At 38.1% G+C, this 27,013-nt stretch overlaps 1 protein-coding gene across 12 annotated transcripts in view; it reads left to right on the top strand.

The window, feature by feature from the left end:
- Positions 1–27,013, top strand: part of OSBPL8 (oxysterol binding protein like 8) — a 95,257-nt gene that overhangs the window by 47,931 nt on the left and 20,313 nt on the right. For 7 of the 12 annotated variants that reach the window (XM_075747156.1, XM_075747141.1, XM_075747176.1 and 4 more), the window contains 6 exons: positions 12,277–12,347; positions 17,206–17,286; positions 18,159–18,260; positions 19,350–19,553; positions 24,211–24,295; positions 25,451–25,613. In XM_075747156.1, coding sequence (XP_075603271.1) covers positions 12,277–12,347; positions 17,206–17,286; positions 18,159–18,260; positions 19,350–19,553; positions 24,211–24,295; positions 25,451–25,613 — 706 coding nt within the window. Of the gene's footprint in view, positions 1–952; positions 1,162–5,742; positions 5,986–12,276; positions 12,348–16,520; positions 16,735–17,205; positions 17,287–18,158; positions 18,261–19,349; positions 19,554–24,210; positions 24,296–25,450; positions 25,614–27,013 lie in introns of those variants that run through there. The other 5 variants (XM_075747165.1, XM_075747160.1, XM_075747173.1 and 2 more) reach the window with 4 other exon arrangements.

Here is a 27,013-nt window from a genome sequence, read left to right as displayed (position 1 = left end):
TATTACTTCTGAAGTCAGGCACCTTCTCTGTAGAGTAAGTGCATCTAATGTCTTAGAAAAATGTTAACACTTTTGCTTTCTCCTGCCACGTGGGAATTCTGTCTAAAACCTTGGAGAGTTGGTCTCTCTTGCTGTGTTCTTGGGAGGTGTTTTCATTTGTCTTACTTTGTCTTTTGATGCTGAGGAAGTATTTTGTGCATAGGAGCCATGTGGGCAGATTGTTCTTTTGGTAGTTCTGGATTAATGTCTGTTGTGCTGCTGCAGGGACCTGACCCCAGTGACACAGGTGGTCGCTTTTTGGTTTTACAATGGAGGGTATGTACCTCATAGAGGTGAAGCCCCAGTTCTGCAAAATTGTGCGACTTATTTGGAATAACTTTAGTGATGGTTGTCTGAAACAGGATGCAAGTGAAGTTCTAGCCAGTGTCATCAAGGAAGGAGTTTGACCACTAAATAGTCTAGTTATAGCTTATGTTACCAGACTGAATTTCTTGTGAAATGTTTTAAGTTCTGCTGTGTGTGGTTAGTCTCCTGAATCTATTATCTTGACTTTCTGCTTTCTTACTGTAATGCATACTCTGGCACATTCCTCTCTGCAAGTCATTGTGTGCTTATTAAAACTTGCCATCTCTAAAATGCTACTCCACCCAGTATTTGTGGCTTGGGTAAATTGCATGTACTCCTTTCTGTGTGGGTTATAGCTTTATGAAAGCATGGTACTGGGTTTGAAAGGCACAGCAGGGCTGATTACTGTGAAACTTCTCGAGCAAGTTCTCTTTCTCCGCGACAATCTCTGCAGAGCTGGTGTACTTGAACCTGAACTGTGACCTTGAGAATTTCATAAGGGCTGAGATGAAAACATGAAACCTGAGCAGTGAGCAAGCCTATTTACTTTGGGAGGGAGGAGCTGAGCGGGAGCGTTAGCAAGCGAGGAGGTGCAGCTGAATGCAGTTGCCAACAGGGCACCGGCAACATTGGTATTCATTCATAACCACTCTCAGGCATGCCTCTGGAATTACTCGTCAGCTAAAGTGCACTCGACTTGGAAATACCAGAGAACAGAAGAATATTTGGTGAAAGAAACTTGCCACTGTAAACTGCTGACATAACTTGTAGCTTCATGGTTCAGATGTCTTCTGAATCACATATTGGTGTCTGAAGGCAAGTATATCTTTAATACCCTTTTATTGTTAAATAAGAGAAAAACACTTAAAGTCCATGTGCAAAAAATCACATGTTGGATAAAACTCGTTTGTAGGTATGGCAGTCTAGTAGTTTCTTTTTTCTGTTTTCTGCGTACTGCAAAGAGTGTGTGTATAATACTGCATGTAGAGAATTATTTCTGACCTTTTCTTTTGTTGGACTAGGGGAAGAATTCTGCTGGAAAATGTAGCGTTGTCGAGATGTCAGGGCAAATTATTGTCAGACTTGAAGGGCAAGTTTAAAAATTTTCTGTCTTCTCTGCTATACCTTCAGTTTTCCTTCTTCCTTCTTCTCCCTTTAGCTTTTACAGAGTTTGGTTTTAAGAAGGTTTTGGGTTTTCCCTGTATACCTCTAAGGGGAAAAAGATTTTTTTTATTTTGCATCACTAGATATACTCTTAGTTGTATTATTGCATCAGTATTAGTTTGTATACTGTGTTCATTACTAAAATCTGTATTAAAAGGATTATTGTATTTAAAATTCCTCAGTTGGATAGTTCAGAATATATTTGACTTGAATTCAATTTCCATGCTTGGAATTCATACCTGTACAATTCAGAGGGGTCTGTTTTGATAAGTCTATGTTTTTTTAGCTGTAAATATTTTTCAATTGGAGAAATGTTTTAAAACTAAACCCAAGCTTTGTTAAAAGTGTTTATGTGCTGTTGAAATTGCACCTTTGTTTTGTATACTGAGATTTAAGTTTTGCCCCAGGCAATATCCTGGAAGAATGTTTTAAGCACAGGATTATTACTTGGTTTTCAGTCAGCATTTACTACTTGAAGAAGCCCTAATTGAGTAGCTGACAGGAGGAATGCATTCTTTCCTTTAGAAAATATATACAACAGATAAGTTTTCCTCCTCTGAAGAGATGCTCAACAGTTGGCTGAGAATACATTCTTCCTCCCCTACCCTGAGATAGATGAACTAAATATTTCAGTCTTTTTTTTTTTTTTTCTTCTTCCTACTGATTTAGGTATTACATAAGATGGAGAAACCAGGAGACCTCATCCCTTTCAGTGGCATATTTAGTCTAGTGCCTGCTTTCACGAAGTACTTCACTTTTGTTATGAGGAATCTTATTTTTTCATGCACAGATAAACTGTGGCACACACCTAATGCATTTAGACTAGAGTGCAGATCCTTTCCTGTTTATGTAGGCTTTTCAGCTGTGTCTGACTTCTGGAGTTGGACTTGGCTGTAGTTCTGTTTGTGAGTATTTTGAAACTGTGTAAACTTCCAAGCTGTGTATCTTAGTGCATTTTCTAAGTTTATCAATTATTAAAGCACTGGGAACTGATATCAAAAGGATAGAAGGCTTCCTGTGGCGTTAGGCTAAGGTCACCTAATGAATGATACTCATTCCAGTTTTATCAGTAGATTGACTTATTCTGTCTGAATCTATTTTTGGGGAGGGGAGAAGAGGAAAAAGGATGTTTTTTAAAACTTTTTTTTTTTGTCTAATACATGGTGGCTAATGAAGTACACCTCTCCATTGTCATCTACAGAACATGCAAATAAAAGCACTTCCAACTACTTAAAAGTACCTCTGTGTCCTTTCAGGAATCAAATTTATTGCAAGGAATTAATATGGTTTCTAAGAGCTTTGAGCACTGAATGTGTGGGGAGCAGAAATCCCTTTAATATCGCAGGCTGATGCTCAAGAGTTACAATAAACGTTAGCCTAGAATCACAACATGGAGAAGAATGCTCATTTTCATTAAATGTTACAGATTCCTTTTGATCTAACAGCCTTCTGGTTGTGTGTCAGCTGTCTCCAGCAACATATTCTGCTTTGAAGTAGCTGAAGCAAATGAGCATGTGTATACAAGTATTAGCAGGGATAATAAATCACAAGCTGTTGAAAAGGTGGAGAACTAATGAATTTTTACATCCAAACCATATAATTAACTGTTTTATCATTGCAGGTTTAAGTGAAATATGAAGATGACTTGGGGGGGGAATGAAGGAGGAAGCTTAGATTATTTTTTTTCTTTTTGCCCTCCTTTGCAGTGCCAAGACAGTTATATTTTGGCAAAAGGCACAGAGTCTGCCTCTCCTATATTGCTGTTGAGTTAAAGCAGAAGGTACTTAGAATACCTGGATAACAGCTTCCTTGGTTGGGAGTGGGGAAATGTAACGTTATCCTCATTGAAATTCTTAATTTTATCTACCCAAAGTTTTCAGTTTCACTTCTGAATGGAAAAAAGGGCATAGGAAGGTGAAAGAGTTTTTAATCTGTTCTCGTTTACAGTTTGGCTACACGAACAGTGTCAAGGGACCTGAGAGGGCATGGAGACAAATAAGGGAAAAACCCTCAGGATTACATTGCTTCCTCAAACCCCTGGATGTCTGGCCACTTTTTAGTAAGGTGAACGTAAGGTGGCAGAGAAGAGTATTGTGGCAGAACCTGGTAGACAGGCAGAGTTATGCTCAGCAGTGGCTCCAGAAGTGGCTGGCACGGCGGCTGCAGGCAGCTGCAGAAAAAACAGTGTGGGTGGCTGGTGGTGGAGCCTCCCCTTAGTGTGTGCCACCCTGCTGTTACGGTGCAGAACACGGAAACGTCCTGATACCAGTGTCAGGAGAGCATCCCCAGGCAAGGTCATAGCCCTGACTCTGAAACATGAGATAACACACCCATTAACTGGGCAAGATAGGTCTGTAATGAGAGGATACGGTTCCTTCTGTGTGTAAGGGGAGTTTTTCTGCTGCAGCTTTCTGGTGATTTTAAGTAGGAAAAAATAAAATGCATATTCTGAAGAGATTTGGACCAAGGCTCTGTTTTGTAGTGAAGAAGATAGATTTGGAGAAGTGATGTGGAGCTGTGTTTATTCAAATAAAAAAAAAAAAAAAAAAAGTGGTATTCTCCCTCTTGCCCCACCATTCTACTCCTTAAGTTTTTCAGATGCTCTTTCTGTTCCTTCTGGGACGTCCGGACAAGGACAGCTTCAGCTGAGAGAAGTATGAGACGGTAACAGATAAATGGAGACAGGCCTGGACACATGACATGCTCATCCAATTTCTCCCCCTCCCTGTGAATAGAGTTTTTCACTTCTTCTACAAAAGAAGTGAAAGTTATGTATCACATATAATGGTTTCTATTGATGGCTCATACTTGGGTTTTTTTCAGTTATGCCTTTTTTCCTTGGTGTGTATTGGTACATGAGTCTTTTAAGAGGCATGAAGAAATTCTAGTGATTCATAGATTCTGGAAGATACAGTGTTTCATAATAAAATATTTTCAGTGTTTTCTGTATGTGTCTTAGTGTATATCTATAGGTACTAATGTACATACACTCTGCACAGTTAAAACCTTTCATAAGGGTTATAAAATACTTCTACTCTATTATCCTTGAGCCAACATGAACTGAAATTACTGAGCCACAATTATTAAGCACGCTTCTTTGCATAAGCAGCTGGAGTAAACAGCATTATTTGAGGATTAATCAAATTCATAGTACTATTGATTTAATTTGTGGCAAGTGTTTCACTTTGTAAGAAGAGATCTCTGATATGGAGTAAGGGAGAACTTATTTTCAAGCCAATTCTTAATGTCTTATTTTTCTGCTTTCCAGCAGAGTAGGTTTCAAAATGTATTTTGTCAGAAATAAGGTGTGATGGGGAAAATGGGATCAGCAGAGAAGCACCAGACAGGAAGGAAGTTCCTCATATGGAGGAGGGTGGCCAGGCATGTGAGTCGTCAGGGCAAAGAAGCGGCCAATCTAACGAGCAGTGGATGATGAAGGTTAGGGAGAGCTTATTTGACTTTATTCTGGTAGCTATCAGCAAGAGCAGTTTGGATCAGCTGATTTCTGGCCTTGAAGCACAGTTTACTGGGATTTTTTTGTTTAAAATTTAAGTTGGTTCATTTAAGTGTTTTATTCATTGCATAAAATATTTGGGGCATTAATAATAAAAAAACCTTTTGGTGGAGCTTATTTTTTGCAACTCTTCCAGCTGGTTTGTATATTATAAATATGGCAAAGGCTTAGAGAAGAAAAAGCTATCACCTCACCTTTTAAATAAAAATAAGAAATGAAGATGTAGAAGCCGTGGCAATCAGTTGATGAAAACTAGCTAGGTAAGTGTCTGAACAGGGAAGTTCAATATGGCTGTGTAACACAAAACATCGACTCCCTTTTTAGATTCTTGTAGTGTAGCACAATATGAAATAGGGAAGCCACATAGCTCGTGAGCTGTGCTTTGTTCAGTATAAATTTGGGACTTGAAAGGCTAACAGGAAAAAGAATTGTTTTAATGAATCCTTAAAACCTAAATAATCACCGTTTTTGTGTGCTTAGAAAGCAGAGATGAGTAGGACCAAAACTGAGATGTAAAAAAATGAGATGCAGCGTGTTTGTGGAAAAGAGGAGCTGAAGCAAAGCCATTCTGCTTTCAGCGTCCTAATGGGTTTGACAAGAGGAGTACAGTGTTGCTCGGCTTGCTGCTGATTTGGCAGCCTCTGTCTCTTCACTGCATTTTTCACGTGTGCCCTTCGTTTCTTTTTTTTTTTCCTTTCCTTTTGTATCTTACTCATCAGAATGTGAGGTAGAAGGCTGTTACTGCAACACTCTTGTTCCAACCAGCTAATGCTAACCAGCTTTCACAGAGAACATAATCCTTACACAAACATCTTAACTCATGAAGGAAGAGGGTCCAGTGCGACGTAGGTTTTCTTCATGTGCTGGGATTTCATCTGTGTTTTCTCCAAGATCTGATGGCCGAAAGCTTGTCCGGAATGCTTCATTTGGAGGATATAACGAACTGTCTCCTACTTTACCAGGTTTGTTTTGGTCTTGCATTTCTTAAAGTGTACAGAAGACAATATAATTTCCACCTCAGATTTTTCCACTTGAACGAAAGCAATGTACTGAGATGTTGGTAGAAATCGGAAAGAATATTGCTCGTATGCGTTTAGATAACAGCTCTTTGTAGTGGCAAGATTTGTAGATAGGCAAGTGAGTAAGCTTACACTGCAGCAAATCTCTCTCTATAAGGCATGTGTGTATTTGATACTCACTGGAATATTTGTTTTGGCTGTTTGGGCTTTTATGACTGAAGTTCTGTGATGTGGTTTATAAATGCAGTCCTGCCTTGTAGTTTTCGCTCCCCCTGCACACAATGGACTTGCTTTAAAATAGTAAAGTACAGCAGAAAGTTTTAATTTAGCTATAATTACTGAAGAATCCGCATGCTTGTCATCAGTAGTTTGACATAAAATGACAAGATAGAATGAGTTAGGGCTAAAAGCATAGCCTTGCTAAACTCTGTAGTGCAAGATTTTTAAAACATTGAACACCAGAAAGTGCTTGAATCTCCTTTTGCCTAGATTTGTTGTCTCCTGAAAATCAGTACAGAAATCAATTTTTAGAGTTTCATTGTCCATAATGTGTACTTCTGATAGAGGTACCTGACTTTCAGCAGTTTAGTTCGGGAAACTTCGATGCTTGAAAGTGTATTACAAGGTCACCTTTTCCTGAAAGGGGACATTGTAGAAATTGTACATTCTTACCAGAATTACTCTGTATGTGTGATTTGTCCTGTGCATGCGCACATATGCACTTTGTTGCATAGTGCCATGAGGCCAGAATGCTGGGGGTGGGGGAAATAAAATAGGTTTCACTTTTTATTGTATGCCTTCTGCAGAATGGCTCACTGAATTTATAAGCCCTGGCTCGGAAGCCATGGACAAGAGTTGGGGTACAGAGCTGACGATTAAGGAGCTCTCTGCATCGCTGGCCAGTGCTGGCTTGCAGAATCACTGGAGCAGCATGTTCAGCCGCAGGCAGCTGGGGGCAGTTGCTTGGGACACCACATTCTATTAAACCTTGTGTTTTACCCTATAACATTTCCTTTCACGCTGCTTCAGGAAATGATTAGGCTTCTACCAAGAACAGTGAGTTTTATTCAAACTGGTCAGGAAATAAAGATTTCAAAGCTTGAAAGTGAGGAGTTGGCAACTAGACAGAGCCTCCCTACCTTTAAAATAAATGCATGTGGTCTGGTAATTACTGAAACAAAAAGGGATTCGTTTCCTATTTACTTCCTTCCTGTGTTGGATTCTACATTAAAGCTGATAGCTGTCTGTAAGTGGGCAATGAATGACTTCTTAAAATATAGAACAAATGCAGACCAGTTTTTCATTAAAAAAAAAAATCAATATTTTATCTTTTGGAATCTTTCATATATCTGAAGAATTTAAAGAATATTAATATGCTGGAAGGTGTACTCTTTCAGTTTGCTTTAAACAAGGAGTAGTTACTACCTCTCTGAAAGATACTCATGTGTAGTTATAGTGAGGACGTTCTTTGGTTGTTGTTTATTTTATATGGTGTTTGCAAAAGAAAACATGGCCATGAGAAAAGACATAAAAGGACTTTTCTTGCTTTTCTGATTATTTCAGTTTCAAAATCCATGGAGGAATCTGATTTAGTTAATGTGGGGTTGTATTCTTAAAACTGGTTGTCAGCAAGCTTTTGAAAATCAGTCAGTTAAAAAGACTATTGTCTCCTGAGTTCAATTCTTTAAAAAGATTTTTCCTTTTTTTTTCCTGTGTTTATTATATAACACCAGTATTGATATCTCTCACAAAGTATAGCTCATAGTTCTTCCAGAAGCATATAGTTTTTCAGCTCAATTATTCTTCAGAACTGCACATGCACACTAGTCATCAAATCAGTCTGTTCCTTGCTTTTTATTTGGAAGTCAGTAGTATTGTTGCTTGGCTTGCTCTTTGTGATCTTTTCATGCATTGCTTTTTACCCGTTCTTCTGTCTGTTGGAAAAAAGCCTCCAATGGATAGCAATTTTTTCTTTCTTTTTGGATAAAATAGATCTGGCATTAAAAGTAACATGTTTTTTCTGATGGATTTTTTCTCAGATATCCTGATTGCAGATGGTATTTGTTGAGAGGTACAAAACCACTATTTGAGATGTAGGAGATGGTACATGTTTGGTTTTGGTTTTTCCCTTCCCTCAAGATTGATTGGAAAAATCACGTGTGCGACTTTAAAGAATGAGACCTGTGTAATGCTTCAAAATTGAAATCTCTTAACTAAACAGTTTTGTTTTAAATATATCCTACCACAGATTTTATCCTAAAGATTCTTTGACACTAATCTTACAATGCATATACTCCTCATTTTTTGTCAAAGACAATGTTTTGGAGGATTTTTTTCTTTTGGTAATGACACCGTGTTCCAGCTTGGTCTCTAAAGAAGCATCATTTGGTTTTGTTTCGCTAGCATCTTACGTGTAGAGAGATGTGGTTGTTCCAGTTGTGTGTGGTTGTCAGACTCTTGCATTGGTCTGAATGCTCATCATGAGCTTTCACGTAGATTTCTGCCTGCAAGTTTTGGAAGGGCTTCCCGAGTTCTCACAGTAGGAACGTACTAATGGACAATTTTCCTTGTCTTCTAAGGTCACACCATGAAATGTAGCTGTTTGGATCAGCTTTCAGAGCCCATGGGGCCTGTGATGTTAAGACAAGGAAGGTCACACTGGGAGAAAGTCTGTTAAGAGCCAGTGTTGCTCTGAAGACAATCTCTGATGCCGAGAACTGTTTTTTAGAGGCTGTAGTAGTGGAACTTCTGTTTAAAATTAAAAAGTAAAAAACGACTACAAGTGTCTTAACATTGGGAGCTCAGTCTTCAGGTTTGAAGGTTGATTCAAACTGCACTTGCTTGCTGTCCCCTAACTCTGAGGATTGCTCTCATGAGGTTAGGTAGAAAACAATATGCAAATCCAAGAGATTTAAAACAGAGGAAATTACAGAAAAGGACTGTGTCCTCCATACCTGAATTTCTGCATTGTGAAATGTGAGATCAGGTTATCTTATTTAAAAGTTACTCATTGAATTACAGGATAGTAAACAGTAAGCAAGCTAAAGTATTAAGCCCCAAACCATTGCTGATAGATATTAAAAACTTGAAACATGTTCTTTTTATTAGACCCTGCCTCTAGTGTCTCATCCCCTGGCAGCCTCTGCTCCAGAGGCTGACTTCAATGACTTTTTGTGGTGCAATTTTCAGTACCTCTGGGGTGAACAAAACTACAGAGAGCAATAACACAAAGCATCATATAGAGGCACAGTTCTCTTGGCTTTGCTATTGTCTTTGTCAGAAATCCATAGAGAAGTTTGTTGTTCATAACTGGTAGTAGGAAGGGAGAAAACAGTATTAACAATATAATTGTTCTGATGTTGTTTCCTTGACCAAGTATCATCGTCAGCTTGGGCCCATATATAGCTTATGTCATGTTTCCGTACAAATTTCCCTGCAGGTATGAATATCGAACTGTTCTTGTCAGAAGAAGTAAGATTGCTTTATGGTATTGAGGTCCCTTCATCTTAATAGAGGCTCCCTGGAAAACATATCCTTACACTGGGTGAGGCTGTTTCTGGATCAGCACCTGAATTATGATTTTTTTTTTTTTTAACATACATTTTATCACGTGGAGAAAAAAGCCTTCTGTCTGTGTTCTCTCTTCTCTAGAGAGAGAGGTTACAAGTAGGATGGTGTGGGGTGTGAGGCTGGCCAGTTGGGTTTCCTCACAGATCAAGACAGAACTGTGAAGGTGTTCCAGGATCTGTAGCACTCTGGCTGCCCGTTGCTGTGCTCTGAGTAAGGAAGGGAACAGTGACTGTGGTGGCATGTGTATAAATCAGCAAGCATGCACACCTCTTGGGCTCCAGATGCTGGAAGCAAGGAGATGAAGTTCAGGAAAACATGGCTGAGCTTTGGTCTTCATGTCTGATTCTCTGGGACACAGTACTTCGTTCTGTTTTCATTGGTGATACCAATGAAAAGCTTGTTTATGAAAATAAAAACATATGCATGGTAGATAAGGACGTGTAAAGCCGTTAAAGCTGCTGTGATTTAGAAAGCAAGCTGTGAATTATAGCTTCTCTTCTGTAAGAACAATCCTTACTTAGCTTTCTTGTTGATTCCCATCGCTAAGTCTTTTGTATGTGCATCTAAATAAACAAGTGAAAACTGGAAAGCCATTAGAAAATGCCTGCATTTGCATTTTCAGTGGAACTTGGTTCCTAATTGGGAATTTCTTTTGAGTGTGGGGGTGAGGAGAAAACCTCATTACTATGATTCTGGTGTGTGTTTGGCTAAGACTGGCATCAAATCCAATGACTTCTCAGTGATCTAGAGCAGATCTGCCCTCTAAGGCTTAAAACAATCTTTGTTTTGTTTTGGCACCTGATGACTGGTGCTGTAGAAAATGTGCTTTTGGATTTGGTGTTATATAGGAAATTTGGCTTCTGGCCTCTAGATCATGACATACCTTTTGCGGGTTTTCTGGATTCCCTAGTACTACAAATCTTCTGCCTATCTAGGTACTTCTTCCCTGTGGTCAAGTAGTCTTCTGCATTATAGGTTTTCATTAGCCAAACAAACCCATCACAGATGTGTTGGAAGAATTTGCAAAGGATTGGTTTAAGGAACTGCACAGAGGGGCTTCTGTGAAGACATGTAAAGGTTTCTGTAAAGGAGCATGTAAGGTTTTCTTTGTGTAAACATAAAATGAAATATCATTGTATTGCAGTATATAATTTTTTAAAATCTGGTCTTAAAAAAGAATCTCTGCAAAATGTAATAAATATAAACAAAAAACCCCAAAAGACTGATTACCAGACCAAAACTAAAAGGAACCTTGGATTTCTCATGTAACCTGAAGACCAGCCTAATGCCTCTATAACTTAGTGAAACTTCCCAAGATGTTTGTGATAGACAAATCAGTCCTGTCTTAGAGTTTCTGGGTATTGTAAGTTGTGGAAAGGTGAAGATACTGTTTTTTAAAAAAATAATCCTACACCAAACAAGCTATTCGACAGTGCTACAGAGAGTTAATAAAAATTCTTTTAAAGCTCGTAAAGTCTCGCCACACGCTCCCCTGCAGAATGTGAAATCAAACTGTTTCTCTGATAAATCTTCTAATTTTAGAGATCCAAGTATCAATTTCAAAGTTCGGAACGCTTTCAAACAGAAGCTCAGAAGAGCTTTTGGTGTTGGTTGATTCAATTTATCTGCTGATGCAGTGCCCTCTGGTGGGCTAAAGCTCTAGGGTACCACTGTCAGAGCCATGCAAGGCTTTTCAGCTGCGTGGATTATTTCTGAAATTCATGTATGACCTCGTATTTATGTTCCTTCTATCTGGAGGGCATGCAAATGATGGCATTTTTACTTACTCGGATAAATGCGTTGCACAATTTGTTTTATTCTTGTTTATAAAAGCTTTATGCTACCACCAACCTCTTCAAAGAAAATAGATCACTGAGATTTTCTGTCTTATAACCAGAGTAGATTTTTTTTCCTTAATATATACTGAGAACCTTGCATCCTTTTCTGTGGCACATAGCAGCTGCGCAGCAGCACTGATGCCAGTTGTGACCCACCCCCCTTTCATTGTCACACGAATACTGGCTACAGCCGTTGTCTCACTTTGCTTTTTGGATACTGAGAAAGTGTGGGGTTTGTACTGTGAGTCACTCACAGAAGAGAAACGTGGGATTTCAACGACTGTTTTAATATAAAGCCTTACAGTTACGCCTATACAATGTCAAGTTGAAAGTATAAATTCAAAGCTAATGCAAGCAACCTTTTTCATTTTCTTGCAAAAAACTGTCGATCTTAATCAGTGTTTTAGATTTGCTTTCATGTAGGTGGTATTTAACAATTATTTGTAGCTACAGAAATGAACAAACCAAAAAAGCCTTTATTTAGTGTTCTGCTCTGCGCACGCATGTATGCAGATAGGGGAGAATGAGAAAGTAAAAGGGCAAAAGTTTGCACGCCATATTTACGATTCATCAGGTTATTGGATCGGGTGCAGCACCATCCAAATACAATGGACTGTTCTCACCTCTTAGTGGGTATTGAATTAGTTTATATTGTAGTAGCTGGTATGTTTTCAACTGATGTGATGGACTGGTATGTATATGTTGTTTGAAAATCCAATTTGCACTTTTTTATGCAAAACACAATTTGCAAATTTATTTCAAAGGCTAGCTCATATAAAATGTTGTATCTTCAAATCATTTGCAACAATGCTGTCTTTTCTTTAAGGTTTTGAAAAAGGGAAGGATGATGTGTCACAAAGCAAAGAGGATACAGCACATTCTATGTCAAAAAGCAAGGTAAGGAAAGCAGCTTCCTAATCTGGCTTAAAAATGTCAGTGTGCAAAGGAGTTGAGAGAATTTTTAATTAAATGCAAATGTATTTAACTTTTGTTGTAGATAATCTTGAAGATTACTCTTCAGATTCAGCAATAGATAAAGGTTAAAGGGAATTTCTTAATATAGTTCTCAGGATGATGTCACATAAAAGCCTATAGTTCAAACGAGTGAAAGTGAAATGTGGAGTCTTCACACAGTCATCTTGGGGTGGGATGTTGCCTCCCCAAATATAATGATGGATGGAGGCCAACTCTTGCTATGGAACAGAATTTAAAATCCTTTTAAGCTGTAGATGAAGATGCTGTTCACTGAGCTGTAGCAAATCTTCTAAGAATGTTAAAGAAAGTGTAATTGAAAAAGAGTTAGTTTAATGGCTTAAATTGCCAGAGAAAGCATAGTTAAGTGTAATCTATTGTCCTGTCTGTTGCAAGGGTTTCTGTACCTCAGAATTCAAGTATAAAGGCCCATTTAGTTGAGGCAATGAGAGTGCAAAGGAAAGCATGCTCAGTCGAATATTAAACTAGATATAATTGGTGTGCGTGTTTATGCTTTCTGTGAGTCTTGATAATAGAAATGGAAAAGACAGGAGCAAAGCAAATTCACAATCATCACTGTGTATTCCCAAGATGGAAGAGGCTCACTGAGATGCAGTGAAAACAGAGAACGTACAAAGTGGGGCTAGGACATGGACACTGCACTCGCCAAAACCATAGAATATTGGGGGTGGCTAAACTTTAAAAAGGAAGAAAACATGAACTACCTGAGCAACCAAAAACAGTCTTTATGTAGAGATCCCAGGTCTTTTCTTTCCAGAACTGTATTTTGTTCTAATCACAATTATTTACATGAGTAGTTTGCAGTAGCATTCTGATTCAGAGTAAAATGTTCTTTTCTGATGGTATTGAAATAGGAGGCACGTGATGAGACGTGTGCAAAAGCTCATTGTAATAGCATAGAGAAAAATCTACCATAGCTAACTCTTCCTTTCCCAAATCCTTGTAAATTTGTAGGTTACGGTTATAGAAGCTGTCAGTTTTAGGACATTGTGTAGGTTGCTCTGATGCAATCTTCTTTATTGGTTGGCCTATTGTAACTCTTAAAGTGCATGAACATTTTGGTCAGCAAAAGTGCCTGGCATGTCAATGCACTGAATTTTTATGTAGTGCTTTTTATGTATTTAGAATGTGGAATTCCAGAAAAAACTATTTTAAATTGGCTGTCTCGTAAAACAGGCATCTCTTTCTCTTCAAGACATTAAAGATTAAAGAGAAGAGGGAAAGACTGCATTTTGTGAAGGGGGAGGTTGTGTATGGTTTAATCACTGAACGGAGTACCTAACTTCACTTGTTTTTCTTATTTAGACGTTGCTACAGGATAGAATTTAAAGGCTTTAAATCACCCTGCTGTGGGATTTTCTATTTTGTGCTGTTTTTAGAAGCGCCAATGTCACAACAGACACTTAACCAGATTGTCAGGGCACAGCAGGCGTGGGCTGCTCTGTAGGGAAAGGTGAGGACCTGAGCTTGAACACGGGTAGCTCCCAAGGGAACCGGGGAGATGCCCGCTCCTCGCCGCTTTCGCGCACAGCTTGCTCTTTCCATAGCGCTCTGCTGCAAGGTTAGCACTGCAGTCCATCAGAGCTGCCCTGGGGGACAGGGGGATTGCACCCAAGGTCTTGACACAAATTTTTCTGTGGTATGTCATCTGTCGGAGCCTTAAAGAGAAACGTTAAAGAGATATCGAAGGAAATCAAAGCGACTTAAAGGGAGCGTTTTCCTGCTTTAAATGGTGTAATCAGAATTGCACTGGGGTGAGCAGGTTAGTTTCCGCAGCTGATGCTGCAGTTCTGTGGTGTGTAGCTAAGCATTTCAAGCTGTTGGTGTCTTACATCTGACTTGGAGTCACAGAACTTTGCGTCTCTCAGCTTTACTGCATCCTAGAGCCTCACTTGTCAGGGAGACCGAGGAAGCATACTTTACCATCCAGGTCGCTTCTGATCAAAATATTTATGTTGGTCCAGAAACCTCTAAATCATTTTTGACTTGGAAATCAAGTTAATACTGTCTCTTTTAACTTGGATTTATTTCAGACTCTATTAATCATTTATCTTTGACTATCCAATTTGTTTTTTTTCTTCCCTGGGTTTTTTGGTGGTTTGTTTTTTTTTTTTTTGGGGGGTTCTTACCTTTAAGTCTTTGTGTGCTTTGCCATTACTTTTGTTTGTGTCTTTCTACTATCAAAGATGAGACCAGTATTCCTACTTTTCCTAATATGTTTATGTCTTTATCTTTATTTTTGCCATTACTGCATGTGGAGCTTGATAAGACTAGTGGTTCCTTTATAACCCACTTCAGACTAACAGAAGATGCTAATTGTCTGTCACAGCTGCGAAAGTAAAGTAGCAGCCCTTCTTTTTCAATAAGGATGGAAAAGCAGTGATGAGACTTGCCCAGAATCTGGGAGTTGCAGTAGGTTCTCTTAAAATGTTTTCTTCTTTTAAATTTTGATCCCATTCACTTTATGCGGATGTAACACTGAGAAAGTTACTAGCTTAAAAATATACGAACCACTGATCTGTCTCATAATCCATTGGACAGGTAAATAACGGGCCTTTACTCAGTGTCATATTAGCGAGCTTTAAAACTGAGATACTGAGAAAATGAGTTTTTGTAACCTGTGCTACTTACTGGTTTGGAGCTTTTATATGCATGACCTCTAGATTGCATTAGCTTTCTGTTAGTGAGCAACTAGAATATTTATGAATGTTTTACTTAAGTTGCTACATTATAGCTTGCATAACGAGTTCATTACCTCTTCTTATATGACAGTGATAAGCATTTTCCCCTCTTCTGTTATTACATTTAAAGTACTGTATTTCCTTCAACTTCTAGACAGAGGAATTAAATTTCAAGTTGTATGCTTGTCTTAAAGCTAGATTTTGAGTGTTAAGAACATATCTTTAATACAAAATGAAGGTGTTTCCTTCATTTTTCCAAGATGTATGTGGAAGTTAGAGAACATTTACGTATCATTAAAATGATTTTGAGATAAAATTCCTTTTTGCCCATTATTGCACATCTTTTTTGACACTAGCTAAGTAAGTAGACTCCTGTAAAGTCTTAGTTCTGAATTAAAGCCATCAGAGTAGGATCAAAGTTAAATTGCTTTGTTTCACTTGTAAATCTTTATTTACTTGTAAATTTTTATTTATTTGGTTTGAGCAACTTCTGAAAAAGAGTACTCACATGCACTGTTTTTATTATTGCAGTAAGTTTTCTCAAAACTTGGACATTTTTTTGACTGTCATTTTCTAGTATTCCAAAATAGAAATTCGGTGAATAAACTTTGCCTTGTATTCTGAGATTTGAAACGACTCGTCAGAAATGTTGAACAGCTTGAGGAGCAGTTCTCGTAAACTGTGTAAATTTAAGGACAGTTTAGAAGTTTACATTGGGGTTTTTTTGTTTGTTGGGGTTTTTGTTTTTGGTGGTGTTTTTTTTGGACTAGGCAGGAACTTTGGGTCCATCAGGTTTATATTTCAGTGCACAAAGAAATGCAACTCTTCGTAATTTATCCAAAGTTTATATATAGTGGATACCTACTTAGTGTTCTCTGAGTTGCAAGAGGAATGACATAACTCTGTGATAGACTTTTTTTCTTTTTTCTTCTTTCTTCTTTCTTCTTTCTTCTTTTTTCTTTTTTCTTTTTTCTTTTTTCTTCTTTCTTTTTTCTTTTTTCTTCTTTCTTTTTTCTTTTTTCTTTTTTCTTTTTTCTTTTTTCTTTTTTCTTTTTTCTTTTTTCTTTTTTCTTTTTTCTTTTTTCTTTTTTATTTTTTCTTTTTTCTTTTTTGTTTTTTATTTTTTCTTTTTTCTTTTTTATTTTTTTTTTTTTTTTTCTTTTTTCTTTTTTTTTCTTTTTTTTTTTTTCTTTTTTCTTTTTTCTTTTTTCTTTTTTCTTTTTTCTTTTTTTCTTTAAGAGCTCTGTATCCCAGCATGAATCTTTGATAGCTATCAATTCCTTTCAGCTTGTAGGCAACAGATGCCAAGGAATAAACTTTGAACCTTAGAAGATGTGAGGAGAGGTGGGAGGGAGAAATCACGTGGTGCTGAGGCAGCATATTGTCCTGCCATGAACAAGAACTTGGGTTTCATGAACTAACCTGAGTCTTGTTCCCCTGGCTATTGCCACTGTGAGCTTCTTGAAGATGACTTGCAAAAAGTAATCAGAGCGTGGGATTAGGGAGGAAGGAGCAGAAGGAATACCGTTGGTGGTCAGTTGTACTCTGGTAATTTATAGAGCACTGAATCCTAGATTGAAGAGGCTGTGTTTTCCTTCATGGGTCATGGGGTAAGTGCCTCTATAGCAATCCATTCGTAGGAGCTGTCAAGTTATGAATAAAGATGTTGGAATTCATATGTCATGAGAATGACTTCTGTGTTTAAACACTGGGATTCTCCTAAAACCTTCTCTCTCTGTTAAAATAATGCCTGACTAGTCAAGACTGCAGCATACCAAGTAACAGACTACATGGGCTAAATATTTACTGCATGTAGTTCAGCTTCTCCTGGAGGAATCTCAGACTTCTTCCTCATAAAAACCTTATGAAAAACACTCTGTAAATAGGTGGTGAACAGCTCACGTTACAAGTTGTAGTTCGGATTTTTTTGTTAAGTGGGAGAAACAGTAGAGAAGTGAGTGAGAATGGGAACCTTACAAACATAACTGTGCACTTCAAATACTTTGTAAAGTGCCTGCAACTGTAATATATCCTTGTATCTATCATCGTCATTTATTCATTATGCATTTTCTGAATTTCAGTCTGAATCCAAGCTTTTCAATGGCTCTGAGAAGGACATCTCTTTATCTTCAAGCAAGCTTACAAAAAAAGAATCTCTCAAGGTGAATTAATTTCCAAGTAACTCCTCATGGACTACAAATGCATGCACATAGTTTTACTGTATTCTCTAACGAGAAGACAAAAATGCCAAGTAGTGATGAGACCTCTTATTAAATATTGAAGTATTGTGAGAAGTAGTGGTGTTGATTCTCTTCAAACCTTATTGTATGCTACTTGAGTATGGGCTTCTATAATGTAGTCTTTAAGATAGCACAAGATTAACTCAGAAGATTATAGGATAATTCAGGTTGGCAGGGACTTCAGGACACTTACATGCAATGAAATGAAGAATTGCATTATCAAAAGTACAATTTACATGCAGTCCCTGTGTTTTTTCTACTGCCTTCTTCCCCCTGTGTTGTAAGAAGACCAGACTGCACTGTTTGGCAGATGTCACGTCAGGTGAAATATAAAATTATTTGCCTCTAAAAGGGAAATACATTGCTGCAGATTTCTACTGGGGAAGGAGAGTAATTGGTGGGTAAACACTACTGATCAGATAATGTACCTGTACAGCTGAATCTGGCCCAAATCTGGTTTTGTACTTTACACCAGGAAAGGAAGGGGGTGAGGGAGGTTGGTTGGTTGGTTTTCTCCCTGTGGTTCTAACAGGAGTTTCGAAGTCCTCAGTCTTGAAAGCAAATCACAGAAGAATCTGAAATTGGCTCTGTGGTAGCTGCTCTTGAAACAGACCTTGAAATAGTTGTTCACACCTGGAAGTCAAATACTGTGTTTTAAAGCTGCTTCCTCTGTATCTGTATTGCAAATTGAATTTAGTACATTTTTCCTCAGCTTGCATTGATAGATGTCTTTTTGTGCTCTGATTGCTCATTTATGGCTGTGGCATTGTAAATACTTTTATTATTATTTACAGGTTCAAAAGAAAAATTACAGAGAAGAAAAGAAGAGAGCTACAAAAGAATTACTTAGCACTATCACAGACCCATCAGTTATTGTTATGGCTGACTGGTTGAAGGTCAGAATCCAAGTGTGAAACCTGAGTTGAAGATGTAGCAGCTGGTTGCTGCTTTCTGACCAGAATAGAAAAGACTCAATCTTTTACTTGCTGTTAATGTTTTTCTACAAGCACAGCAGCCACTAATTGCATGCCAGGGTCTCTGTGCTCAGATCCTAGGGGAATAATGAAGGAACCTAGCTCCCACTTACTGCAGTCACCATAGTCACGTGCATCTTGTGTGTATAGCCATTAACTTCAGATGAGTTGGCTTTACGATGTTTATTTTGTCCTTTTTGTTTTACACTTTGAATTGAAGCTCTGTTATGTCCATAACAATAGTGAAAGTGGTTCAGTCATATTAGATACTTGAATACAGATTTCTTTCTGTATTTCTTTCTGGTAGCTTTCCTTTCCTCTCGTAAGAACTAATGGACCTCTAATACTGGTACCAAAAGTGAGGAATTAATTTCTCAAAGATAGCAGTCAGTGTCATCAACAGTAGTGCAGTTTATATATTTCTATATAATTCCTTAAGTTTGTCAATGTATTCCTTGTAAATCGTACAAGAAAAAAAGATCTGTTACCCATTTTTATAGTTAGCTCCAAACAATAGCTTGTCTGGAAGAAGTTTCTTCAGGATCTTATGTTTCACATATGGGTTGAAGCTAACAGCTGCTGTAAGAGGTTTTTCCTAAAAAATTCAAGTATAACTGAGTTATTTTGTGAATATCCTATTTTTCTTATCTGACATCTGCCCTGTTCTCAGAGGAGTTCTGTTTCTAGAGGTTATTCTGTCTTCATGCTAGTGGTAAAATATGTTCCGGATAGGAAAATTCATGAAGGCTTCAGATGAATTGCCGTACTTCCCATATCTGGATGTGTGCATACACATTTGTAGAATAAGTATTCATCAAGAAAAAAATAGAAGAGTGAGCATTAAAATTGTACCTTTGTATTGTCTTTGATAAACCTGGGTAAACTTTTGATAGACCTGATAAACTTTGCTTGAAATAAATAAATAATTTCAATTTAAATGTTTGTTTTGTCAAGGGGGGCGGTTTTGGTATTGGCTTTACTTAACTCTAACTGTAACTATTTATCTTCTAGATTCGTGGTACCTTGAAAAGCTGGACCAAACTGTGGTGTGTACTGAAACCAGGAGTGTTGCTTGTTTACAAAACCCCCAAAAATGGCCAGTGGGTAGGAACAGTGCTCCTGAACGCTTGTGAACTCATTGAGAGGCCTTCTAAAAAAGATGGCTTTTGTTTCAAACTCTTTCATCCTTTGGAGCAGTCCATATGGGCTATAAAGGTTAGTGGTAGCATATATGATTCTTAATGGATGACTAGCATTAGCCAGCTATGAGTAAAGACAACCTTAATGAAAAGCTGAACTGCATTTCCGTTATAACTTTAATGGTTTGTTTATTCTGAATATAAGCCTTCCACATCTAGTCCTCTTCATTACAAAATGTATTTGATTTATGCTGCTCTATATACTTAAATAGCTTCAGAAGTGTGGTGTGCAGGGGGATGCCATTAAAGAGGTTAATGCCATCACTGACAATCATGTAAATGGAAGGAATGAGTGCATAACATATTTTACATCTGTCAAATCTGCGAAATTAAGGAGGGGAGTGATTTGCTAAAATGAAGGAGTTGAGATACGTTATAAACATTTCTTGGCTTCCAACCCTATATTTATGCAATAAAATGTCAGCCTAGTTCAATTTGCTTGTAAGAGTAGAAATTCAAATTACTTCCTTGTGCAATAATAGCTTATATTGCAACTTGATAGCCAATTGTGTTCCTTTTTGGCTACAATTTTAGAAAGATAAATGTTCACCTTCAGTTGTGCTGTCTGTTTGCTTTGTCATACATGGCATAATATTGTGAGCAGCTCTTATCTGTAAATGTTGAAAATCACAGTGTGTTCTGCACAGCAAAGGTTTATTTCAATTTCTGGTAAGAATCTTTAACGTTCGCTATTACTCATTGTTTATACTCTAGTAAACAAACTATTGTAGTCCTTGTTTTGTGCTTGCATATGGAGAGGGGGTGCGAAAGCACAGCACAAGTGAACATATTTACCTCCTGAAGTGACATCTTGCTTTAGATGAAATTACTGTATGTTATTAGGACCCTTGTCATAATAAATTAATTATGCCCTCTGCAACATACATCTTAAGATAGCTACTAATTATGAGATTGTATCTTCTGAATCTTAAATTGATATAGATGTACTGTTGCATCTGTCAAATATGCTGCATTGATTTTGTCTGCCTTTTCTCAGACTGGGAAGTCAGCTAGTATAATCCTGATCTTTGTTTGTGGTCTCTCTGAATTGTTATCCTTATCAGTGTTACCTAAATTTACCAAACTTAGATAAAATCTTTTCTAGTTTCTTTTGAACGATTTTATTTTAATATTGCCTAGGAGGACTTTTCACTAATTAGTGATGATCTCACATTTGCAGAACATAAACTTCATATCCTTTTTCAAAGCTATAGGGTTTGGTGATAATGTGATTTAATTATTTATGATCATGTGTACATACATTGCAAAGTGGTGGCCTGTCTCCAGAAGATCACAAATCAGTCTTATATTTCTTTATTGCTTGGCAATGAGAAATGGATTTGTTTGTTTTTTTAACTAGATATTTAGAATTTAGAGGACATGCCCCACCAGATTTTTACTTTTTTAAGGTAGGTCAAATTTTGAACCTGAACAAGTTGATATTGTCCATTCTAAATGTGCTGAGAGCTGGAGTGGCGTTTGTTCATTTTGGTATGGCTATTTGCAGTTGAGAATTACTGGATTTAATTAGATGAAAGGCCTTGAAGTTTGAAACTTTTTTTCTGCCTTGCTTACCTAGTCAATTATAACACCCTAGTTAAAGATTTATTATCACGAGGCAAACTTTCATAAGCGTAATAGCAATTGACTGATTTACAGAGTAGATTTACTCGAACAAGCCTGAAGTCTAAGGCAAAATGAGCCTTGTTTGCAGTCAGTGCAGGAAGATGACATTGCAAGAAACACTTACACAGGTGTAAGTACTGCAGGAGACTCTCACTTGGACACACTTCCCATAGTGTGTCCTTCTGGCAGACTGCAAATTCTCTTCTGCAGTAGTTTGTGGCCAGTCACTTCGCACACTCCCTTAAGCCTGTTGCTGTGGTCTTTGATGTTCCTCCTGCACTCTGAGGTAGCTGATGCACTGTACCTTGTTCTTGTCTTCCTTGTGTGCCCGGTCCTGATGCCATTTCAGTTTTCTAAAATTAATAACTAGAAAAGTTACTGCAAATAATTTTTCATAAGTAAATTTGGTCAAGTGTGACTGCTTATCAGTTTTTATTGCTTTTTCTGGATATTCATGGCATTTGAGTTTTATTGGCATGAATATTATGTAGGAAGTGAACTTCAGAGTTTGTTGGGTTTCTTTTAATCTAGTGGAATTTTTAACTTGCCCATTACCTTGATTTGGAGTAGTTGTGCCATCATTTTGTCAGGAACAGACACAGTTCAAATAAAGTCACCTAACAAATGGAAGCTAATGTCTGTCTTGTACAGAACACTAACATACTGAAAATTGATTTTTAAACCATAATGGGCGATATCAAAGAAGAATGTCCAGTGCTTTTAGAACAGTAATCAATTAGATCCACGAAATCTAGATCCACGAGCAGTTATTCCCAAATAAGTCAACCTACTTAAATGTTTGCTGCAAATTATTCATTCAGTTTTCATCAATGTATTGTCAAAGCACCTATGGGAATATAGCTTTCTTTCATTAAAAACCCAACTCAAACACCAAAACCACACTTCATCTCTAAATTATAGTTGTTTGGTACAGAATAAGTAGTGTACCCTGCATGCCCATGGTATAACCCTAAAGGGGAGATCTTACGGGCACAGGTCTGCCCTTAGTCTGTGTCCTGTGACCTGAGAGTTTTGAGGACCTGTGATGGCTGATGCCTTTGCATGGTGCTGGTGCACCCACGGTGCCGCTGTCCCCTCTGTGCAGCCCCCCCAGTGCCTCTCGCAGCCCTGCCTGGCGTTGCACTGCGCCGCCGTGCTCTCCTCTCCCCAGGGGCCTGGAGAGAGTGGGACCTCTTTCCTGCCTGCACACCTGCCCTCAGGGCGAGGAGTGCTCCAGCATGGGGTTGTCCCTTCTGGTTCTTCTAACTCACTAAGTCCTAATCCCTGTGTGGCCGCTTCACCAAAGACTTTTCGTAGGCGCACCTTTCGGCCCGCTAGGAAGGGGACTGAGGTTTGGAATGTTGTTTCTAACACCCAACTTGCTGTTGCTCCGTACTGACTGTCTGGGAGTTTCTGAACATCATTTACACCAGCACTAGCTTGCCTGTATTGGTATTTAAGTGCTACCAAGACTTCTCGTTTACCCGCCTCTCGCCCTCAGAAACGTTCTGGCTGTTTCATTTGCTTGCTTCTAAAATATCTGCCTTTATCTGCTTTTGCTCAAAACTTCTGCTGGCTTTCCAATTCCCTCTTCTAAGCCTTGTACTGGCTTTTCATTAGGCTTCTATCTGGGGGAAATCAGTCCAGACTAAAATGTGTTAATTCATCAGTTAGGCAGGCTTAACCCAGCTTTCAACAATAGCTCCAAGTATGTTTAATACAGCCCTCTTTGCCTACCAGTTGTCCTAAAGTTACCATAGGTAAACTTTTTTGAAGGGGCTTTAAAATGGTTGGTTAGCATTTTATAACAAAATAAAACTCGACAGAAATGGAAAGGTCTTTTGGATTTATTTTTCTTTTAATTTGGAATAGGAAGAACTTCATAGTGAAAATTAAGCTTTGGCATTTGACATCCTCTATGCGTATTTTAGTTGAACATAATGTCATGGTGTCCTGCTGATACCCTTTATAGAGAGACTTAAGCATCTAAGTGTCTTTTATGGACCTTGGCATGATCTTTTTTTTCTTATTTAAATGCCAAGCCTATAGTTAGGCACCTAAATATTGTGTGGAATTGACTGATGGATAGGTAGAGAGGTTGAAGGGGAAGGAAGGAGGGAGAAGGGATGAGTGGGTTCCTATGGCAATACATAGTGTTTGGGTGGGAGGAGTTATTTCCATTTTATCTAAATCTTAATTGACTCATCTGTCTTCTGAAGACAGACAAAAATCCTGCCGTTCTGGAGCATAGGGTGCTGCTGAGACACCAAGCATACTGTCATGTAAAATAAGCATGAAGTGGGTCTCTGAAGGGGGCCTCCCGTTCTCTGCAGGGGTCTGGCTTGCCTTCGTGTTTCTCACGGCTATGAACCACAGCATCCTCGTAGGAATCGAGAGGATTGCTCTCATTGAGAATGAGTGGGACTGGAGGGGGCAGAACCAGTTGCTGTACAAATGTGGGGTCTTCTACAAGGCAGCATTTGTTGTAAATCAACTCTCTTAAACAACCCCACAGACATGTCTTTTGTTTTGGTTGCTTTCAATATTACCCCTTCAGCTGAAATACTGAGCTGAAGAGGAACGGCTTGTCCCTTGTGACCTCCCTACACCCATCTGCAGGAATCCCAGGACAGTGAGGGTGACTCCCCCATGGCATTTCTTTTGATGCTTTTGTCATCTTGCTATAAGTAGCATCAGCAGAGCATTTCCAAGCTACTATGCCAGGTCTGATTTACAAAAAAAAACAACCCCAAAACCAAACCAAACCAAAACCAGAAAAAACCCCCACCAACCACCAAAAAGTAATTGAATCCCAAAGACCATTCTTTTTAAATTGGGGTTGAATTGGGAGCTATACTTCGAATGAAGTATTTGAAGAAGAAATCCAGTAAAAGAGGGCTGTCCATCTTTCCATTCATGTCTTCATTAGATGTTGCTGAGTGACAGTAAATAGCCCTGCAGTGTGTCAGCTTGTTATTACATTGAATGATAAACTGTAAAACTGAATTAAAATATCTGATGCTGTTGCTTATTTTGTGTATTTCAAGGGTCCCAAAGGCGAAGCAGTTGGTTCTATAACTCAGCCATTGCCCAGCAGTTATTTGATCATCCGAGCTGCTTCAGAATCAGATGGTAAATAGGTATTTTGGTGTTTTTCCCCAGTGAAAGCAGTTAATTATTAGAAAGAGATGGCTTCAGTTGTATTACCATGTCTATTACAGCACTGTGATTGCAGTTTAATCATTGTTAAGGTTTTACCTTAACTTAGTGTATTCAGTTGTGTTGGTACTAGTAGTTTTTCATGGTTATTAAAGGAAAATTTTGACCTGAAGAAACTGTCATTGAACTCATTGCAGTTGCCTTGTGTTGGCTGGGGAGAAGAGGGGGAAGGGTTTATTTCAGATTTAACTATATTAATATATGTCTAAATACTCAAGCTAGCACCTTTCTAAAGTGCTAATGTGGATATACTTTCTTTCTAATGAAAGCATTTGTGTATTATAAAGTGCAGCAGTTGCACAGAGTTCTAGTAGTAAAAATTCCCTCAAAATAAAGTTTTGTACCACCCTTCATCACTGGGAAGGTGGTGGTCAATATCAGTGCGACCATCTTCAAAGGTTACAATGTGGAAACAAAATCTGAATCTGTTGTGTCACTTTTTAGCAGCTGCTTTCCTCCTGTTGCTTCATTAAACATAGCCCTGCAGACTTTAAAAAAAGGACTCTGCCTTCTGTATTGAAAAATGGATTAGGTACATGGAAATGAAGAAATAAGGAGCAAGAACACCACACACATTTGTTTAGTTACTTTTAAAAAAAAATAGAATGTCTGTTATTTAATGTTAAAATGACATTTATATGCTATCATTATAGCTCCTTTTCCACATTATTATTGTATTACATGAGCAAATTTTGCCAACTGATGCAGTTACTTAGTCTTCAGAACTAGAGCAGGTCTGCAGGCAACTTTGGAGGAATTCAACAGTCAGGGCCTGGATGGAACCATACTTGCATTGAGGAAGAAACTCTGGAATATGCTCTAACAGAATCATGATTTACCTTGCTTGTCCTACCCTGAAGCATCCCTTGTACCAGAGCTGGGTAGTTGTGAGTTGTTTTTATGTCCCCACCAGATTATAAAATCCAATGCATGTAACATGGAACAACTCTGAAGAGTGTCTTCAAAGGCAATGTAAGCAGACCTAAAAGGATTGTGAAATTAGGAAATGGAAGTTATGTAGTTCAGTTAAACCCTTAATTTTTAGTCTAATAATAAATTTATCTTTAGGCAGGTGTTGGATGGATGCTTTGGAGCTGGCACTGAAATGTTCAAGTCTGCTTAAACGTACAATGATTAGAGAAGGTAAAGAACACGATTCAGCAGACACTACTCATGTCTCTCTCTATGGTCTGCTTCGTGCTAACAACTTGCACAGTGGAGAAAACTTACCGTAAGTGAATTAATTACTAAACCTGATTGTCCTTTTGGCAGAACCTTGTAGTGATTGTGACTCCACAGGGAGGATCTCTTTCCAAGTTTGCAGTTCTTTTTGCTCCTGAATTCCCTTTATATGCCTTGTTTGCACTGTCTTTTACATAGTATGTGGATAAAATGAAAAAATCTTTTCAAGCAAAGTGGATACAGAGGAAAGTTTGGCCGAAGGAACTTGAAGTTGAGTATCACATCAGTAAATGCTCAGTTAAACTGTTAAAGTTTTAATTTTTTTTATCTTGAAATTGGTCTCTCTTGTTAGCTTCACCTGAAAATAAGAAGTTTGGTACATGTGACAAAAGTTGGTAGATGTGAATATAAGTTGCTGTTCTTTGGTTAAAGAAATGAATAATCCTGTTGTTATTTAAATGGTTCCAGCATGTCTCAGCTTTGAATCATCAGCTGGATGAATAATGATTCAATCACCCTATTATTATATTAAATTAAATGCACAAAAGTTGAAATTATCTGGTATCACCTGGTCTCTAATGCCTGAGTGCCTTTGAGTAACTCCCTGTTTATTTCAATAGATACTTTCAGACAGATTTTTGGGAGCATAAGCTTTTGTGGAAACATTAAACAAGCATGGCGAATGAATGGTGTTTTCAAACACTTCAGTTGCGGTACTAAAGTACATTAGAAAATAGAAAAGGTTTAGTCCTTTATTTGAAATAATTGGGTCTGAAGTTTGCCCTATGCATGGTTTCACTCAGTAATCTTTCACCAATTTGATGTACTTTCAGGTGGATGTAAATTTATTTCAAATAACCCCTCCTACCCATGGAGATTTAGCTGCCCATCTGTCTTTTCTGGGTGGGCAGGAATTTTATACTGCTGTTAAGAGTATGCTCTTGTATTTGAGACAAAAGACTTGGACTAGGAGAAAAGCAATTCTTTCTGGTGCATGTAGTCTGAGAAAAGCACAGAAAAGGCAAATTATTGCCCCCAGCCTGTATTGAAGGCCACATCCAGATGACCAAGCAGGCTCACCTACAGTTTTGCTCCTTCTGTTATCTCACGGAAACAATAAAACTGCTGTGTACAATTCAGCTGGGGATCTGTACTCATAAATAGTAGTTTAATATCAGCAGCTGGCCCAGATTACAATCACAGTAATTAGCTACAACTGTTAAGTCTAATTAAGACTAATGGTTTAATTAAGTAGATCTTTGGATATAGCATATTCTAAGAGTATTCAGTGTGCTTAACTATCTAAGCAACAAAAGCTGCAAGCCTAGTTTTAATGGGGTTGGCAGGAGAGGGAGAAGAAAGGTGAAAGCAATTTTAGCTTCAGCTGAGAGCTACGTTAATCACAAGAGAAGGTCCAAGGAAAACATTGGACCAATACTTGTTGAAGAT

This window comes from Balearica regulorum, chromosome 1 (genome assembly GCF_011004875.1).
Source record: "Balearica regulorum gibbericeps isolate bBalReg1 chromosome 1, bBalReg1.pri, whole genome shotgun sequence".
In the NCBI taxonomy this organism is placed as follows: Eukaryota; Metazoa; Chordata; class Aves; order Gruiformes; family Gruidae; genus Balearica; species Balearica regulorum.
Note: the sequence above shows the minus strand (reverse complement) of the source record. Positions and strands in the feature narration are given on the sequence as shown.